This window comes from Coenobita brevimanus, chromosome 57 (genome assembly GCF_032717465.1).
Source record: "Coenobita brevimanus isolate Jiangsu-jjx chromosome 57, ASM3271746v2, whole genome shotgun sequence".
Taxonomy (NCBI): Eukaryota; Metazoa; Arthropoda; class Malacostraca; order Decapoda; family Coenobitidae; genus Coenobita; species Coenobita brevimanus.
In genome coordinates, this window is record NC_137010.1 from 33,309,931 (window position 1) to 33,329,692 (window position 19,762).

Below are 19,762 nucleotides of genomic sequence, written 5' to 3' on the forward strand. Positions count from 1 at the left end.
TCAGTGTACACGTTAAATTAGTGTATTTTGTGAGTTAACCCATCTGTTAATAACCAAAACCAACAAGTGCTGAAACAGCCAACAACAAATTAAACAATTTCAATATACACCTTAAATTAGTGTATTTTGTGACTTAACCTATCTGTTAATAACCAAAACCAACAAGTGCTGAAACAGCCTCCCCCCTCCCTCCTAAAAGGAATGGTTTCATATTTCAGATGGTTAACTCACCCACAAACAGTTGAACCCAGCAAAGCTGAAGCTGCCAAAAATGAAGACTGATGTATATTTTCCTGTCTCCTTATGATTTTATGGAGGTAGAGGGGTTAGATAAAGCTTTCATTAACCCATTCACTGCTAGAATGCTGTCCTAAGTTGATTGAAATTGTCTGGAAACCAAAAGCATGATATGCAGTTATGTTATCAAGCTGTAGGAGTTAAATGTAGTTAGTGAACATTTTACTACTGTACAGTATGGTACACATCCCAGCCAGTCATCTGGGACAACACATTCATATATAATCGTACTTATCAGGTCAGTGACTAACCTCACTCCTATATATCTGGAGGCTTTCATCATTCCAGCAGTCAACCCAGACACATGTGCTGCATTCTCCATGTGCATCCTGCCCATTGCCTTGCTCACAGTAGCAGTGTCAATCAAAGGCCAAGGGCCAAACACTGGATCTGCAGGCTCCAAACCTTCCCTGTGTACACAGGGAAGGGTGATACCCTGGAAAGAGGAAATTATAGAGGCATAAAACTTTTAGGCCAGATAATGAAGGTTGTGGAGAGAGTTTTAAAAGGGATGATTAGAGAAAGAGTGAATATTGATGAGATGCAGTTTTGATTTATGCCAGGCAAAGGAACCACTGATGCCATATTCGTTGTTCAACAGCGTCAGGAAAAATATATAGGTGGGGACGCCCATCATCCACTCAGTGTAGAGTTGCCATATGATCTCTACACTGAGTGACGAGCCAAATGGTTTCCTGTACCCAGGAAACCATTTACTACGCTGGGTGGTAACCATATAACCGGGGTTTCTGGCAGGGTTAAGTGTCCCCCAGATTCCCCGATCCAAAATCACTTAATCATGGCATTCGTTTCAGAGAGCCTCGGAGGGCCCAATACCTGCCCAGGGCCCCAACTAAATGGGCAGTCTCGCATGGCCATGTGGAATATGAGAGGTGTAAATGAGGAGAGCAAGAGGGTGGAAGTGGTGAATGTGTTCAAGAGTGTGAGATATGCCGTGATGGCATTGTGTGAAACGAAGATGAAAGGGTGCAAAGTGGAGGAGTGGGAGGGTGTGAAATGTGTAAGATCAGGAATGAATGGGCAAGGAAGATGCAAGGAAGGAGTTGCTTTGTTGATGAATGATGTGTTGCAGAGTGGAATGAGAGATTACAACTGTGTCAGCTCGAGGTGTAAGTATGTCAAGTTCAAGTTTGAGAAAGTGAAAGTGGCAGTGATTGTAGCGTATGCACTGTGTGAGGACAGGAGTGAGAGAAAGACAGGTTTTGGGATGAACTGGGTGAAGTAGTGGGAGAAACGCCCAGGAGCTATAAAGTCATTGTGATGGGGGATATGAATGGAAGAGTAGGCACTGGTCCTGAGGATGACATAATGGGTTGTTATGGAGTACCAGGAGAAATTGATAATGGGAAGAGACTAAAGGATATGTGTCAGGAGAGGAGGTTATGCATTTGTAACTCGTATTTCAAACAGAGATGCACATAAATATACATGGTATAGAGGGAACGGGGATCATGTTAAAAAAAGCCTGATTGATTACTTGCTTGTAGAGAGGTTGATGATGGGAATGGTTGCTGATACAAGGGCTGTGAGAGGACAATGTGGAGGTTTGTCAGATCATATGATTGTGGTATGCAAGATCAAACTGAGAGGAGTGAGGTGGATCAGGAGAGAGAGGAGCAGTCAGGGAGAAAGACTGAAAGTTGAGAAGCTGAGGATCAAAGAAATGGCAGATGAATACAGGACCAAAGTAGAGAACAAGTTAGAATTACTGACTTGGAATGAAATGGAGGACTGTGGAATGCATATAGCGATTGCATAGTTAGGAATGCTAAAGTGGTGTGTGGTGTGGCAAGAGTAACAACAAAGAAGAAAGGTACAGCATGGTGGGATGATGTAAAGAGAGTGGTGGAGGAAAAGAGGAAGAAGTGGCTAAAGTGGTTACAGGATAGGGGTTCAGTTGAAATAAGAACTGAATATGTTGAGAGCAAGAAGCACGTAAAAAGACTAGTGAAGAGGAAAAAGAAGGAGGTAAATGAGGATCTCGGAAGAAAAATGAATGCAAACTACTCTGAAAATAGAAAGTTATTCTGGAAAGAGGTGTGGAAATGTAGAAGTGAAAGGGGAAAGAAATGGGATGGTGTGAAGAATGCAGGTTGTAGATTATTAACCCATGGAGATGAAGTAAGGACCAGGTGGAAAGAATATTTTGAAAGCCTGATGAATGGGAATAGAGAGAGCAGAGCAGCTGTAAACATGATTGGTTTTGGGGGTGTGCAGAGAAGGAATGCAGTGCCAGGAGACGTGACACTCGCACAGGTGAAGAGTGCTGTGAAGCAGCTGAAAGATGGGAAAGCAGCTGGGGTTGATGAGGTGAATCCAGAGATGATTAATATCCTGGAGAGGGTGGAATGAAATGCATATTGGAGATATGTAAGAAGGCATGGATGAGTGAAACTCTGCCTGCAGAGTGGAAAAAGGCCGTGATTGTACCCCTGTACAAAAATAAAGGTGAGCGAAGTGAGTGCAAGAATTATCGTAGCATAAACTTACTGAGTGTAGTAGGGAAGGTATATGGAAGAATTATTATAGAGAAAGTAAGAGAGATATCAGAAGTCCTAGTGAGTGATGAACAGGGTGGCTTTAGGAGTGGCAGAGGGTGTGTGGACCAAGTATTTGCAGTGAGACAGATAGTAGAGAAGGCTTGTGAGAAGGACCATAAGGTGTTTATGGCATTCATGGATCTGGAAAAAGTATATGACAAAGTGGACAGAGAAGGATTGTGGAAAGTTTTGCACATGTATGGTGTAGAGGGTAAGCTGCTAGGTGCCGTCAAGAGTTTTTATGATGGTAGTGAAGCATGTGTAAGGGTTAATGGACATCTAAGTGAATGGTTCACGATCATTGTGGGCGTGTGACAAAGTTGTGTGATGTCCCCATGGTTGTTCAATATATATGTGGATGGGGTGATGAGAGAAGTAAAAACACAAGTAATGGAGAGAGGGATGGAGTTGGTAATGAATGGTCTATCTATCTATCTATTTATAGCCCGACGCCCTAATCCCGCAAAGGGTGGCCGCAGACAAAACGCCTCCAAGTCGCTCTGTCACCCACCATTTGACTACCCTCCCCCCAACTCCCCCCCTCCCTCATATACTTCTCAACTCCATCCCTCCACATCATCCTCGGTCTACCTCTCCCTCTCCCTCCCTCCACCTCACCTACATACACCCTCTTAGTCAGTCTTTCATTCTCCATTCTCTTCACATGTCCAAACCACCTCAGTGTATTTCTCCTAATCTTCTCAACCACATCCACATCCTCCCCACAGCGTTCCTTCACTTCTTCATTTGTCAACCTGTCACTCCACATGCTCCTCTCAAATAACTCATTTCCACTGCTCTCACTCTTGACTTGTTCCCCTCTTGCAAGGTCCATGCCTTGCTTTCATACATCAGGGTAGGGATCACAATACTATCATGCAGTGACTTCTTAACTTCCATACTCACCTCCCTATTTCTCATCACTGCTTTCAGTGTACCAACAGCCTTCCTTCCCTTCTGTACCCTTTCATGCACTTCATCCCCCGAAGTTCCATCCTTACTCATCACACTACCCAAGTACTTGAATGCACTCACATTCTCCATATCCTCACCATCCAACCTCACTGCACACTCTGTGACTTCATTCCTCTCAAACACCATAACTTTACTTTTGTTTACATTAACTTTCAGATTCCTCCTCCTACACACTGTCCCAAATTCATTCACCAAACCTTGCAACTCCCATTCATCTTCACGCAACAGTACTGTATCATCAGCAAACAGCAACACCGGAAGCTTCTAAATCTCACCCTCATTCATTAGAGCCACCCCCACATCCACTGCCCTACCCTGCACCTCCTTTACAACCCCATCCATGTATATATTAAACAGCCATGGAGACATCACACAACCCTGTTTCAGTCCCACATTGAGATCAAAGAACTCACTCAGCTCACCATCCACTCACCCCGTAACCCTAGCTCCCTCGTACATACTCTTCACAGCACTCAACAATTTCCCCTCCACTCCATATATTCTTAATACCTTCCACATACCTTGCCTATCTATTCTGTCATAAGCTTTATCCAAGTCCATGAAGGCAGCATACACTTTCCTTCCCTTCTCTAGATACTTCTCCACTAAACATCTTAGAACAAATATCTGATCTACACACCCTTTTCCCTTCCTAAATCCCCCTTGTTCTTCTCCAATTAGCTCCTCTGTCATATGCCTAACCCTATCAATGAGTATTCTACCATATATTTTACCAGTCACACTAAGTAGGCAAATACCCCTATGGTTACCACATACTTCTCTCTCTCCTTTTCCTTTGTATAAAGGAACAATTATACCTGATTTCCAGTCCTCTGGAACCCTTCCCTCTTCCCAAGCCAATCTACACAACTTCCATAACCACTCCACAACAATCTCACCCCCATACCTAAGCATTTCACCACACACTCCATCAATTCCTGGGGCCTTTCCCAAATTAATATTCTTCATCGCTTCCACTACTTCCGTCCTACTGATCTCTTCCTCCCTCCTCTCATCTCTTCTTCTCCCAGCCATTCCCCAACCGCTTATACTCGCACTGCTCTCACTCTCCACATTCAACAAATCCTCAAAGTGCTCCTTCCATCTCCTCAGTTTCTCTCTCTTCTCCACCAACAATCTATTATTCCTATCTTTCACTCCCCTACTATTTCCCCTTTCACACTGCCTTACTTTCTTTACCTCCTTCCAAAACAATTTCTTACTCTCCCTCCATTTCACACTCAGATTCCTCCCAAACTCCTCATCCACTTTCTTTTTACTCTCCTTCACCAGTCTCTTAACCTCCCTTCTCCTGCTCACATATACCTCTCTCTTCTCTCTCTCATCTTCTCCCCTACCTCTACTTGCTAACCATTCACTATATGCCTTCTTCTTTGGTGGTGGTTGGAATATCTCAAATTTGTTGTATGCTGATGATGCAGTACTGCTTGCAAGTACTGGACAAGAACTTGGTAGGCTAGTGCAGAGTTTTGCTGATGTCTGTAAGCGTCGGTCCTTGAGAGTACATGTAGAAAAGAGTAAAGTGATGGTTATTGAGAGAGAAGGTGACTCCCAGTGCAATGTAACAGTGAATGGAGAGAGACTGGAATTGGTGAGAGAGTTCTAATACCTGGGTATAGTGATAGAAAAGAGAGGAAAAGTGCAAAAGAAGTTGAAAGTAGAGTGACACAAGGAAGAAAAGTAGCTGGTGCAATGAAGGCCTTGATAAGAAAGAGAGGCATGAGTGTTGCAGCTGCACGAGACTTACATGGAGTAGGCTTGAGTGTTGCAGCTGCATGAGGCTTACATGAAGGAGTGTTAGTGCCAACTTTAACATATGGATGTGAGATTATGGTGTGGCATGAAAATGAAAAGTCAAGAGTAAGAGCAGTGGAGATGGGACTGCTGAGGAATGTATGTGGAGTACAGAGGGTGGATAGGATACGAAATAATGTGATTCGTGAAAGATGCGGAGTTGGGAAGTCTGTGGACACCAGAATTGAAGATAGTGTACTGAGATGGAATGGTCATGTGGAGAGAATGGATAACAATAGAGTAGCGAAAAAGGTATATCTGAGTGAATTCGAAGGAGGGAGGAGGCGAGAGATATGGCAGATGAATGTATGAGGAAGAGAGGTTTGGAAGTCGGTGAGGCTAGGGAACTGACAAGAGATTGAGCTGGCTGGATGAATGTTGTGAGGAGAAGTGCATGATCAGGGATTTTTGGCACCCCTTTTTAATGTGGCAGAGTCTGGATTGAGTCTGTCAGGTACGATTATGTGAAGCTACAGAACATGGTGAATGTTTTTGGCGTATCCGATAGAGCCAGGATTCCGGGGGCTCGAATGATGAGTGAATGGAAGCATGGCTCATTGGATTGGGCAAAATTGTGCTGTCTGGACATTGCTACTCCTCACCCTGCCCTAGGGTGGGAAAGGAGGTCTGGATGATGATGATGAAGAAAAGGGAACTTTTTTTTTTTTTTTTGAAAAGGCCTTTGATAGAGTCCTGAGAGAGGTGGTAAAGTGGGCACTAAGAAAGCTTGGGACCGAGGAGTGGCTAGTTAGGGTGTTTATGGCCATGTATATGGGTGCTTGCACCCAGGTAAGGGTGAGTGGTGATTTTAGTGAAGAATTTTCTGTCAGTGTTGGTGTGCACCAAGGGTCAGTTTTGAGCCCCTTGTTATTTATTATGGTACTTGAAGCCCTGTCACATGACTTCAGAAATGGACTCCCGTGGGTGATGTTGTATGCTGATGATTTGATGTTGATTGCAGAGTATGAAAGGGAGGCGGAGGAAAGATTTAGGGAATGGAGAGATAGTAGGGGCACAAGGGCTTAATGCAGATAAAACAAAAGTGATGGTATCTAGGGCTGGTGGCAGTACTGTCAAGGAAGAGGGAGAATGGCCATGTGTGATTTGCCACAAGGGCATGGGAAGTAATTCCATCTTGTGTAGTGTCTGTGGTAAGTGGGTGCATAAGAGATGTAGTGGTATTAGAAGTAGACTGCGAGATGATGACTTCATATGTGCGGTGTGTCAGGGAAAGCATTTGGCGATTGTCAGACATGAAAGGATTGAACTTGCTGGTGAGTCCCCTGAGTGTGTGGAAGAGTTTTGTTACGTGGGAGACATGTTCTGTGTTGGAGGTGGGGCTGAAGCTAGCTCTGTGGCTAGAGTGAGGAGTACTTGGAAGAAGTTCAGGGAGCTGTTGTGTCTCCTGACATTGAGAGCTCTCCCTCTGTGCCAAGGGATCTTTGTATGCAGCATGTGTTAGGAGTGTAGTGCTGTGTGATAGTGAGACCTGGGCAGTAAAGGAAAAGGATATTCTCAGGTGCAAATGTACACGTAGAGTGACAGTGATTAGATGGATGTGCAGGTCATCCCTGAGTGTGAGGCCTGGGGGGGGCTAGGTTTGTGATGGAAGAGTTGAGAGGTAGGATGGGACTGAAGTGTATGGCATTGTGATGAGGGGAGGTAGATTGAGGTGGTTTGGGCATGTGGAGAGGATGGAAGATGATAATTGGGTGCAGAAAGTGGGAAGTGTTTTTGTTGGGGGTAGGGTTGCGAGAGGTAGACTGAAAAAGACCTGGGATGAGGTCATTGAGTGTGACCTCAGGGATAAGACACTGAAAAGGGAAGCTGCCAGAGATCAAGCAGCAAGGAGAATCGCCATTAGGTGACCAAGGTCAACACATGCAAGCACGTTGGAGCCTTCAGAAATTAAATGAAACTACTTTGATTACCCCAGGCTAGTCTGTGTGTGTGTGTGTTGCTAAACCAATGACGGAAAGGAGGCCTGTCTATTGTGATGTGTGAATTGAGTGCATTAGTGGTGGTCCCATCTGAATCGAGTGAATAAAAAGCCTTAGGAATTGGTCAGATAGGAGTAGTAGTTGTTCCCTAGGAAGTCTGGCCAAACAGCCCCGAGTCCCTAAGGAAGGCCACGGCTGAGACTGGGTTTTTCCACGGAGCTCTCAAGGAGTAGGATAATTTTCTTATGAAATGGTGGCCTGTGTCACACAGTGTGTTCATATTCATTGGTAAATATCACATTGACTTTGCATGAGTCTTAAAAGGTGGTTAAGAGGGCGAGTTGGCATACTGTAGATAATAGTGGTATGAGGGCAGGAATATCCAACACCCAGAATAGAGTTGTGTGAGCCTAGTTTGGTGATATGTTTTTAAATTATCAATACTTGTATGGGCACTCCCAGTATTATAAGTCAGGGATGTGTTCCAAATTAACACAACTTTTTCCTTATAGATTACTGTAAATTGAGGAAAATGGGCATTTCAGCTTTCTAGGTCACATTGGAACTTTAATAGGTACTGTAATTCTCTTGCAGATTGCAGTGAACTTAATAGCAGAAAGAAAGTAAAGATAAGCAAGACATCACCACTGTGCTGTGGTTTTTAGCAGACAGAAATGATCCCAGCAGACAACACCATGGGAGGATATAAACATCTACCTGACCTCGATAATCATTCACTTTTTACCATGACATACCATTGTTGTGCTATTTGCAGCAATGATAGGCAATAGGCAAGGTTCTGATTATGTTATTCTTTCATTTTCCTGCTGAACAGGTTTGCAGAATTTGAACAGCAGCTATAAAGAAGGCTGGAAACCCATTCCGTACTGTCATAGTTAAAAGCGATTAGAGCTTGACACTAGCCTCAGGGATCCTCTTCCATCTACAATTGTGTTTGTGTTAGCATGTCCCAGTTTGGGTCTGAGAATCTTTTGTACTACTAAGTCACTGAATTTACACCTATTGGTGTAGCCAGTGGCACAACAGTTGCATTGCTTGATGAGAAATGAATGATTATCACGGTGAGAGTTTTGAGTCCCTTGTTATTTACCATGGTACTTGAAGCCCTCTCACGTGACGTCAGAAATGGACTCCCGTGGGAGATGTTATATGCTGATGATTTGTTGTTGATTGCAGAGAACGAAAGGGAGGCGGAGGAAAGATTTAGGAAGTGGAGAGATGGTGTGGGGCGCAAGGGCTCAAGGGTAAATGCAGATAAAACAAAAGTGATGATATCTAGGGTTGGTGGCAGTACAGTTAAAGAAGAGGGAGAGTGGCCATGTGCAATTTGCCACAAGGGCGTGGGAAGTAATTCCATCTTGTGCAGTGTTTGTATTAAATGGGTGCACAAGCGATGTAGTGGTATTAGAGGTAGACCGCGAGAAAATATTGAGTTTATGTGTGCGGCGTGTCAGGGAGGGCAGGTGGAGATTGTCAGGCGTGAAAGGATTGAACTTGCTGGTGAGTCTCTTGAGTGTGTGGAAGAGTTTTGTTATTTGGGAGACATGTTATGTGCTGGAGGTGGGGCTGGAGCTAGCTAGTGGCTAGGATGAGAAGTGGTTGGAAGAAGTTCAGGGAGCTGTTGCCTCTCCTGACATTGAGGGGACTCTCTCTGCATGCTAAGGGGTCTTTGTATGCAGCGTGTTTAGGAGTGTGATGCTGTATGGTAGTGAGACCTGGGCAGTAAAGGAGAAGGATATTCATAGGCTCAAACATACAGAAATGACAGTACTGTAATTAGATGGATGTGCAAGGCCTGGGGGGGCTAGGTTTATGATGGAAGAGTTGAGAGGTACGATGGGGCTGGAGTGTATAGTGTTGTGATGAGGAGCGGTAGATTGAGATGGTTTGGGCATGTGGAGAAGATGGGGGATGATAATTGGGTGCAGAAGGTGAGAAGTGTTAATATTGGGGTTGGGGTTGTGAGGGGTAGACCAAGAAAGACGTGGGATGAGGTCATTAAGTGTGACCTCAGGGTCAAGGGCTCTGAACAGGGAGGCTACCATAGATCGAACAGCATGGAGAGCCGCTATTAGGTGATTAAGGCCGACGCATGGAAGCATGTTGGAGCCTACAAAAATTAAACAAAACGAAATGAGAGTAACATTTGTATGCTCATGCAGCACCATCCAGGGGAGTGTACATTTTCATTTTAAGAAAACAAATGAATAGTGGTGATGTCACTGCACAATTATGTAATGAAAACTTAAGAAAATTCATGTTCAATAAAGTTTATCATCATCATCATCATCATTATCATCCAGACCTCATTTCCCACCGGCAGGAGGAGGAGTAGCAACATCCAGATGCCCAGATTTGCCCAGTCCAATGGGCCATACTTCCATTCATTCACCATTCAAGCCCCCGGAATCCTAGCTCTATCTGATATGCCAGAAACATTCACCATGTTCTGTAGCTTCACATAAATGTATCCGATAGAGTTAATTTGGACGCTGTTATGTCAAAAAGAGGTGCCAAATCCCTGATCATACGCTTCTTCTCACAATATTCATCCAGCCAGCTCGATCTCTTCTCAGTCCCCAACCGTCACTGACTTCCAAACCTCTCTTCCTCACACATTCATCCACCATATCCCTCCACCTTTTCCTTGGCCTACCTTGCCTCCTCCCTCCTTCAGATTTGCTCAGATACACCCTTTTCACCACTGTATTGTTATCCATTCTCTCCACATGGCCATACCATAACATTACACTCTCTTTGATTCTGGTGTCCACAGACTTCCTCACTCCACATCCTTCATGAATCACATTATTTTGTACCCTATCCACTCTGTACTCCACATACATTCCTCAGCAATTCCATCTCCACTACTCTCACTCTTGACTTTTCATTTGCATGCCACACCATAGTCTCACATCCATATGTTAAAGTTGGCACTAACACTCCTTCATGTAAGCCTCATGCAGCTGCAACATTCAAGCCTCTGCTTTTTATCAAGGCCTTCATTGCACCAGCTACTTTCCTACCATGTGTCACTCTACTTTCCACTTGTTTTGCACATTTTCCTCTCTTTTTCTATCACTGTACCCTGGTATTTGAACACTCACCATTTCCAGTCTCTCGCCACTCAGTGTAACATCACACTGGGAGTCACCTTCTCCCTCAATAGTCATCACTTTACTCTTTTCTCCATTTACTCTTAAGGCACGATGCTCACAGACATCAGCAAAACTCTGGACTAGTTTATCAAGTTCTTGTCCGGTATTTGCAAGTAGTACTGCATCATCAGCATACAACAAATTTGAGATATTCTACCCATCACCATTCATTATCAACATCATCCCCCTCTCCATTACTCGTGTTTTTACTTCTCTCATCACCCCATCCATATATATATATTGAACAACCATGGGGACATTACACAACCTTGTCACACGCCCACATCGATCTTGAACCATTCACTTAGATGCCCATTTACCTTTACGCATGGTTCACTACCATCATAAAATCTCTTGACAGCACCCAGGAGCTTACCATCTACACCATACATGTGCAAAACCTTCCAAATCCTTCTCTGTCAACTTTGTCATATAATTTCTTTAGATCCATGAATGCCATAAACACCTTATAGTCCTTCTCACAAGCCTTCTCCACTGTCTGTCTTACTGCACATATTTGATCCACACATCCTCTGCCACTCCTAAAGCCACCCTTTTCATCACTCTCTAGGCCTTCTGATATCTCTCTAACTTTGTCTACAGTAGATCTTCCTTATACCTTCCCCACCACACTCGGTAAACTGTCTATCTATCTATTGCCGGATGCCTCAATCCCATAAGGGGTGACCACAAACAAATCGCCTCTATGTCGCCCTGTCCCCCGGCATTTCATTACCCTGCTCCCAGCTTGCACCCCCCTCTCTCATATACCTCTCCACTCCATCCCTTCATCTCATCCTTGGCCTTCCCCTCTCTCTTTCCCCCTCCAACTCACTCACATACACCCTCCTCGTCAGTCTCTCGCTCTCCATCCTTTCCACATGGCCAAACCACCTCAGTGTGTTTCTCCTAACACTTCCTATCACATCTACATCCACAACATAATGCTCCTTCACTTCCTCATTTGTCAGTCTGTCTCTCCATGTGACTCCGCATGCTCCTCTCAAATAACTCATTTATTTCCACAGCTCTCACTCTTGACTTGTGTCCCTCCAACAAGGTCCAATATCACTTCCATACATTAGAGTTGGTATCACAATAGTGTCATGTAGTAACTTTTTCACTTCCATGTTCACTTCCCTGTTTCTTTTCACTGCTTTCAAGGAACCAGCAACCTTTCTTCCTTGTTGTACCCTTTCAAGCACTTCACCCTCTAAACTTCCATCCTTACTTATCACACTAACCAAGTACTTAAATGCACTCACATTTTCCATTTCCTCCTCATCCAACCTCACTGTACATTCACTGACTTCACTTCTCTTGAAGACCATAACTTTACTCTCTGCTACATTATACAGTACGTCCATCACAAACATCAGCACCGCTGTGCACACTTTTAATACAGTTATTCAAAACGAAGACAAAAGACACATCCTTAGAGGCAACAGAAAGGGACACAACCCCAACTTCACACCATAAATTCAAGGCCTCATCAGTCAGTGGGACACACTACAACACTCCCCAACACCCCATACACAAGACACCGTACAACAAATACAAGAACTCAACACTCAGATAAACAGTAAAATATCAGAACAGCAAACACTAAACTGGAATAATTATCTCCAAACATTTGATCACAAAACAAACACCAGCAAACTGTACAATCACTAAACAGCATCACACTCTCCATCAGCAGCATTACACAATCACATGCTGCCATCACAACAACAGACACCATACCTTCAAACAAACAACAAGCAAACACTGTCATCAATCACTTTTCACATGTCAGCCATCCAAACTCCCACCAAGATGACCAATGTGTCATCTGACGTAAGAGACAGTTCCCCACAGACCCAGACTTCGCACCTTTCACTTACAACCAGACAAAGCACATCATTAGCAACCTTAAGCACACATCTGCCTGTGGACCAGACAACATAAGCAACATACACCTTAAAGACCTTGGACCACAGGGCATACAAGGATTCACCAACATATCAAACTACAGCTACTCACAATACATAATACCCAACATATGGAAGTATGGCATCACCATCACTGTCCCCAAACCCAACAAAGACCCCACATTACCTTCCTCACACCACCCCATCACATTCCTCTGCACCCCCTCCAAAGTCACTGAACGACTGGTACTACAACTAGTTACACCTCACACTCCCCTAGCCCCATCACAACATGGTTTTAGGCCACTACACTCCACAAACACTCTTCTTACAGACCTTACACAGAGAGTTTTTGATGGCATGAATTCAGCTAGGCCACCACACAGAACACTCCTAGTCACACTAGACATTTGCAAAGCTTTTGATGCCATCCCCCACCACAACCTCACAAACAAAATATTCAACACAAACATGCACAATAATACAAAAAGATGGCTGGCAAACTACTTAGCAGGCAGATGAGCACTTGTAACATTTCCCGGTCAATCTTCAAACATCAGAAACTTCACAAATGGCGTCCCCTGAGGATCTGTCTTGTCCGCAACACTCTTTAACCTACAGTATACATGCATGGTGGTAGGTGGTGGCGACCATCATCCACTCACTTGATGTAGTGCTGCCTACTTCTTCCTTAGCCTTTATCATTCTTTTTCTGTGCCTGTCGTCCTCTCGTCCTATTTCTCCCATCTCTCTTGTCACTTATTGCTTTTCTTTCCTGTACAGGTGGCTTTACATTGAGTGACAAGCCAAATGGTTTCCTGTAAGCCAAGAAACCATTTACAACGCTGGGTGGTAACCATAAAACCAAATCATACGTGCTCCCTACGTGTCAGGAAGTGGGTTGGTGGAGGGGTAGTGCCCCTCCCCGTAAAACAAATAACTCAAAGTCAAATGGCCACCCCTTATGGGATTGTTGCATCTGGCAATAGATAGATAGATAGATACGTGCATGACTTACCCACACCCCACATACCACAGATACACATAGTTTCCCCTGCAGATGACTTAACACTTACATGTACACACCAAAATGCAAACACAGCCACACATCCTCCAACAATACCTCAACATACTACACGAATGATTCACCACAAACAGGCCCAAAATAGCCCCAGCCAAATCTACAGTGACCCTTCTCACAAACTGGACAGCAGAACACAGTCACATTCCACACACCACCATAAATAACACCCCCCCCCCACACAAAATCCTTAGTGTAACATACATCAGTGTCATTTAAACAACATATCACAAACATTAAAGATAAATTAACATCAAGACTAAATGCCTTGAGGTCACGTGCACATGCAACATTTGGACACAACAAAGAAACCACCACCACAACAGTATACAAGCAATATATACGTTCAGTGATGAATTATGCAAGCCCTGCGTGGGCTTCTAACCTCACTAAACACACTACAACACTACAGACCGTACAAAACAAGGCCTTAAAAATAATCACAGTCTGCACAGCTACTACACCCACAGACCACCTACACCAAGAAACCAAAGTCCTCAAAGTCAAGGATTATCTAGATATGAGAGGCACCCAAATTCTCGGCGCAGCCTCCACAAACCCACTCCATCCACTACACTACACGGCAGCACATCCACCCACACCAAGGAACATCAACACCCACACACAATATCACACATATACTGTCATCTCTCCACAAATACTGTCATCTCACCCCCCTTGCCCGCCTCAGACCAGCTTCCAGAAGCATGTCCATACTCAGATTACTCGCCACTCCATTCAGTCACTTAAAGACAACACACAGCTCCATGCACGGCCTCCTGATATCCACCCTCCTGAATCCTATCTCCCTCGTGAGGACAGGGTCCACCTGGCCACACTGAGATGGCATCATCCAGCCCTCTTAAGTTATCAGAAGAGGCTGGATGATTTCGTCGCTGATGCCTGTCCAGGATGCATCGCAGCACCCCATACTATTAAGCACATTGTAGAAGACCACATTGCACAAAATCACCTGTGCGAAAAACACAACATACACTAGAGAGCTCTGTGGGAAAGCTCGGTCTCGGCTGTGGCCTTCCTTAGAGCTCAGGGCTGTTCAGTGACACTGTCTAGGGAACAACAACAATAGTAATTACTACTACTACTACTTCCACCAGCACTACTACTACTACTACTACTCTTCCCTATATTCTCCTTTAGATTCCGTTTCTTACACACTTTCCCAGACTCATCCACCAAGCCTTGCAGCTCCCCTTCATCTTCACTTAACAACACAGTATCATCTGCACACAACAGTACAGGGAGTTTCCAAACACTGCCCTCTTTCACTATGGCCGCTCCAACATCCACTGCCCTACCTTGTATCACTTTTATAAGCCTATCAATACACAGATTGAAAAACCATGGAGACATAACACATCCTCGCTTCAAACCAACCTTCAAATAGAAAAATTCACTCAGTTTGCTATCCACACGCACTCCAGCCTTAGCACCCTCATACATAGTCTTCATGGCCTTCAACAACTTCCCATCTACTCCATATATTCTTTATACTTTCCACAATCCTTGTCTATATACTCTGTCATATGCTTTCTCCAAATCCATGAAGGCCACATACAACTTATTTTCCTTCTCAAGAAACTTTTCCACCAAAGATCTAAGAAAGAATATCTGATCTACACAACCACTTCCCTTCCTAAAACCTCCATGTTCTTCTCCAACTTATAATAATAAACTTATAATAAACTTATGCCACGATAATTCTGGCACTCACTTCGCTCACCTCTATTTTTTTTACAGGGGTCCAATTGCAGCCTTTTTCCACTCTGCTGGCACAATTTCACTCATCCATGCCTTCTTACACGTCTCCAACAAGCACTTCATTCCGCTCCCTCCATGACAATCATCATCTCTGCATACATCCGATCAACCCTAGCTTCCTTCCCATTTTTCATCCACTTCACAGCATTCTTCACCTGTGCGAGTGTCATGTCTCCTGGCACTGCATTCCTTCTCTTCACACCCCCAAAACCAATCATTTTTACAGTGGCTGTGATGTCTCTATTTCCATTCATCAGGCTTTCAAAATATTCTTTCCATCTGGTGCTTACTTCATCCCCATGGGTTAATAATCTACCACCTACATCCTTCACACCTTCACTTTTCTTTCCGTTGTCACTTCTACATTTCCGCACCTCTTTTCAGAATAATTTCCTATTTCCAGAGTAGTTTGCATTAATTTTTCTTCCTAGATCATCATTTACCTCCTCCTTTTTCCTCTTCACTAGTCTCTTTTCATGCTTCTTGCCCTCAGTATATTTATTTCTTATTTCAACTTAACCCTTGTCCTGTGAACTACTGTAGTCACTTCTGCCTCTTTTCCTCCACTGCTCTCTTAACCTCTTCATCCCACCATGCCATACATTTTTTCTTTGTTGTTATTCTTGCCACACAACACACTGCTTTAGCATTCCTAACTAAGCAGTCCCTATATGCATTCCACAGGCTGTCCAGATCCATTTCATTCCAACTCACTGATTCTAACTCCTCCCCTACTTTGGTCCTGTATTCGTCAGCCATTCCTTTGATCCTCAGCTTCTTGGCTTTCAGTCTTTCTCCTTGACTGCTCCTTTCTCTCCTGGTCCACCTCACTCCTCTCAGCTTGATCTTCCATACCACAGTCATATGATCTGACAGACCTCCACATCGTCATCTCACGGCCCTCGTATCAGCAACCATTCCTAGCATCGACCTCTCTACAAGCATGTAATCAATGAGGCTCCTTTCAACACAATCCCCATTCCCTCTATACCATGTATATTTATGTGCATTTTCGTGTTTGAAATGTGAGTTACAAATGCCCAACCTCCATTCCTGACACATATCCTTCAGTCACTCCCCATTATCATTTTTTCTTGGTACCCCATTACAACCTATTATGTTATCATTAAGACCAGTGCCTGCTCTTCCATTCATATCATTCATTACGATCACTTTACAGCTCCTGGGCATTTCTCCCACTGCCTCATCCAGCTCTTCCCAAAACCTCCCATTCTCTCTCTCAATCCTGCCATCACACGGTGCATACACTATGATCACAGCCACTTCCATATTCTCAAACTTGAACTTGACATACATACATATTGAGCTAACACATTTGTAATCTCTCATTCCACTGTGCCATACCTCATTCATCAACAGAGCGACTCCTTCCTTGCATCGTCCTCACCCATTCATCCCTGATCTTACACATTTCACACCCTCCCACTCCTCCGCTTGACACCCTATCATCTTTGTTTGACACAATGCCATCATGGCATATTTCTCACTCTTGAATAGATTCACCACTTCCACCCTCTTGATTTCCTTATTTACACCTCTCACATTTATTATTATTATTATCTTTAAATCATGAGGACTTCAAAATTACTGTAATCATATAAACTAGTGTAGTTTTAAGGCTTTCTAACTTTGCATTATTTTGTATTCATACATGCCTTTTCTTTTTATGGTGGATAGTGTGGAAGAAGCGATCAGAGCAAGAAAGGAAGAGACAGGAAGGAGGATAATATTCAGTGATGACAGCGGAATAAGCAGCAATGAAGCAGATGACTCAGTAAAAAAAGAAGAGAAGCAGAAATCCAAGTTGAGAAATGAAGGGGAATCTTCAACTAGTAGTGCTGGAGGGAAGGAATTGACTGGAATACGTGGCACGAAAGAGAAAATTAAGAAGAAAGTAAAGAAGGAATTAGACCGTGAAGAGGACAGTCCAGAAGATAAGGAGACACCAAAACAGAAGAAAATGAGAGAGAACAGTAAAGAACATGAGAAAGTAGACATATTTAACATCAAGAAAGAAAGCTTAGTTAATAGTAATGCAGTACAGAAAAAGAAAAGAAAAAGAGCAGATGACGAAGCGCCCCAAGAAAAAGAAGAAGATGAACAACCAAGCAAGAAGAAGAGAAAGCTTCAGGAGGACCATATGGAAGAAAATATACAAACAACTGACAGCCCCAAGAAGGTCAAGAGGGAAAAGGTTGAAATTAATTGTGAAAGCTCTGACACTGACCAGATCATGGCAGAAATCATACAGGATATTCAGAGCCCTCTAAAACAACTCGGCCATTCGCACCAAAAAAAAAGTAAAAAGAAGCGTGAGAAGCAGTAGACAAAGTATGTATAACCAGAACCAGCAGCACCCCTCCAAAGATTGCCATCATATCCCTCAAAGCAAAGAAAGTTGACCCCTAAAAGTAAAAATGAGTTGAAGTCAACTAAGGTGGCCCCCAAAAGTGATCACGTTGAGCTAACTCAACCAACGTATCCTCCCAAAGTGATAAATTTGAACTGAAGTAAGCTAGGATAGCCTGTTAAAGTACCAAATCTGAACCAAATTGACCAAGGGGACCCCCCAAAACTGATAAAATTGAAGTAAAATCATTTACAGTGACCCCCAAAAGTGACAGAACTGAAACAGTCACCCAAGTTAGCCCCTAAAATTTAGCTAACATCAACCATGTATGATCCTTATTTTAGATTTACCAGTCTTCCATCATTAAACGTAGAAGAGTAGTGGGATTAATGTTGAGACGAAACCAGTTAATGTTTCATCAAGTGATAAAAGAACATTACGAAAAAGTCATTGCAATAGACATAAAAGTATGTGGGGGAAGCTTAAAAAAGTGTGTTGGTGGTGGGGGGGGCAACTATTTCTGTCAGTACCAACAGAACCCCATACTACACTTTGCAACATGTGGGAGCCCATAGCTAGGGTAAAGTCATCCCTGGTGGCATTATGCAATTTGGTGATCATGTTGTATCTTGGCAGTCAAACCAAGCTTTACAAGTTTTGTAATACTTGAAAAAAATAGTGCATTAATCTTTTGTGACAGTAGTAGCTACTGAAAAAGACGCTGTTTAACATTGCAAATATAGGTACCATACAGTAGTGTAAACTTCAGAAGCTTGTCCAATAAGAAAAACCAAATGCTGAGACAAGATTAATGGTGTTGGAAACAAAAATATCCACTTATGGTATGTCAGATGAAAAGGATTTTTATCCTTATTAAGACAGAACTGTGAGAATAATGTCTATAGATTTGCATAGTTAACCCTTTTAAACCCAGATACCTGAAAGTTTCAGGACTTACCCCTCAACACATGTAATATTTTGTTCTCTGCTTATAAGATGAATCCCACCATTTTAAATTTAGCAGCCCTCATACAGTGTGTCACCTCCTTGGAGAGGTGATTATTTTAATTTTGTTAATAACAGACATGTCAAAAAAACACCTCTGCTGAATGAGACAGTCCTAGCATGTATTCCGTATGGATGGTGGGTATTAGTGCTGCTTTGATGACATGTGAAGATATGTGACACAAGAAGGACTGCTGGACTACAAGGAATGAACTGTCAGATCACTGCTCGGAGATGGGGGAGGGGGGACATTATGCTTAGGGCATCTCATTCAGACCTGGTATGGTGATACAGTGTTAACCCTTAAGAGATTTGTGTCCGCATATGCAGTACAAGAGTACTAGTGGCGTAGAGATGGGTGTCCACATATGCAGTCCCACCATTTTTCAACTTACAGTAGCGCAGGCATTGAGGCAACTTCCCATGCTCTATGGAGGAGTAGGATGACAATAACAAACCCTTCCCAACACCCCGCCACCATTATATTTTTATATGTACACTCGATCAAAAAAGTATCGGTGCACAGGGGGTGCGATGCCTTCCGATAAGGTTCGAAAAACTGCTGACATTACCAACATCTCATTGCTTATCATCAGTGTCTGTCTATATAAACATTACATTTGCTATATGTTTGCAAGAGGATATTGCTAGTTGGCGATATATAACACCTCCCGACATCAGGGCTACCAACGTGTGGTAGGTCGGATACTAATATTTCAGTGACCTTCGTTCTGTGGTCCCAAATGTTTCATGCATGTTGTGCACCGATACTTTTTTGATCGAGTGTACATATATATATATATATTGGAAACATTATTCTCCGTAAGTGCCTTTGTGTAATAAATA

General features: G+C 43.4%; 1 protein-coding gene across 1 annotated transcript in view; it reads left to right on the forward strand.

Annotated features, from left to right (window-relative positions):
• LOC145402135 (uncharacterized) overlaps positions 1 to 17,956 on the forward strand; it is a 106,258-nt gene extending 88,302 nt beyond the window's left edge. Inside the window, exon 4 of the mRNA XM_080274252.1 lies at positions 17,239 to 17,956. Within this exon, the coding sequence (XP_080130378.1) occupies positions 17,239 to 17,887 (649 nt within the window). The 3' untranslated portion in view covers positions 17,888 to 17,956. The remainder of the gene's footprint in view (positions 1 to 17,238) is intronic.
• The last annotated feature ends 1,806 nt before the right edge of the window (positions 17,957 to 19,762 follow it).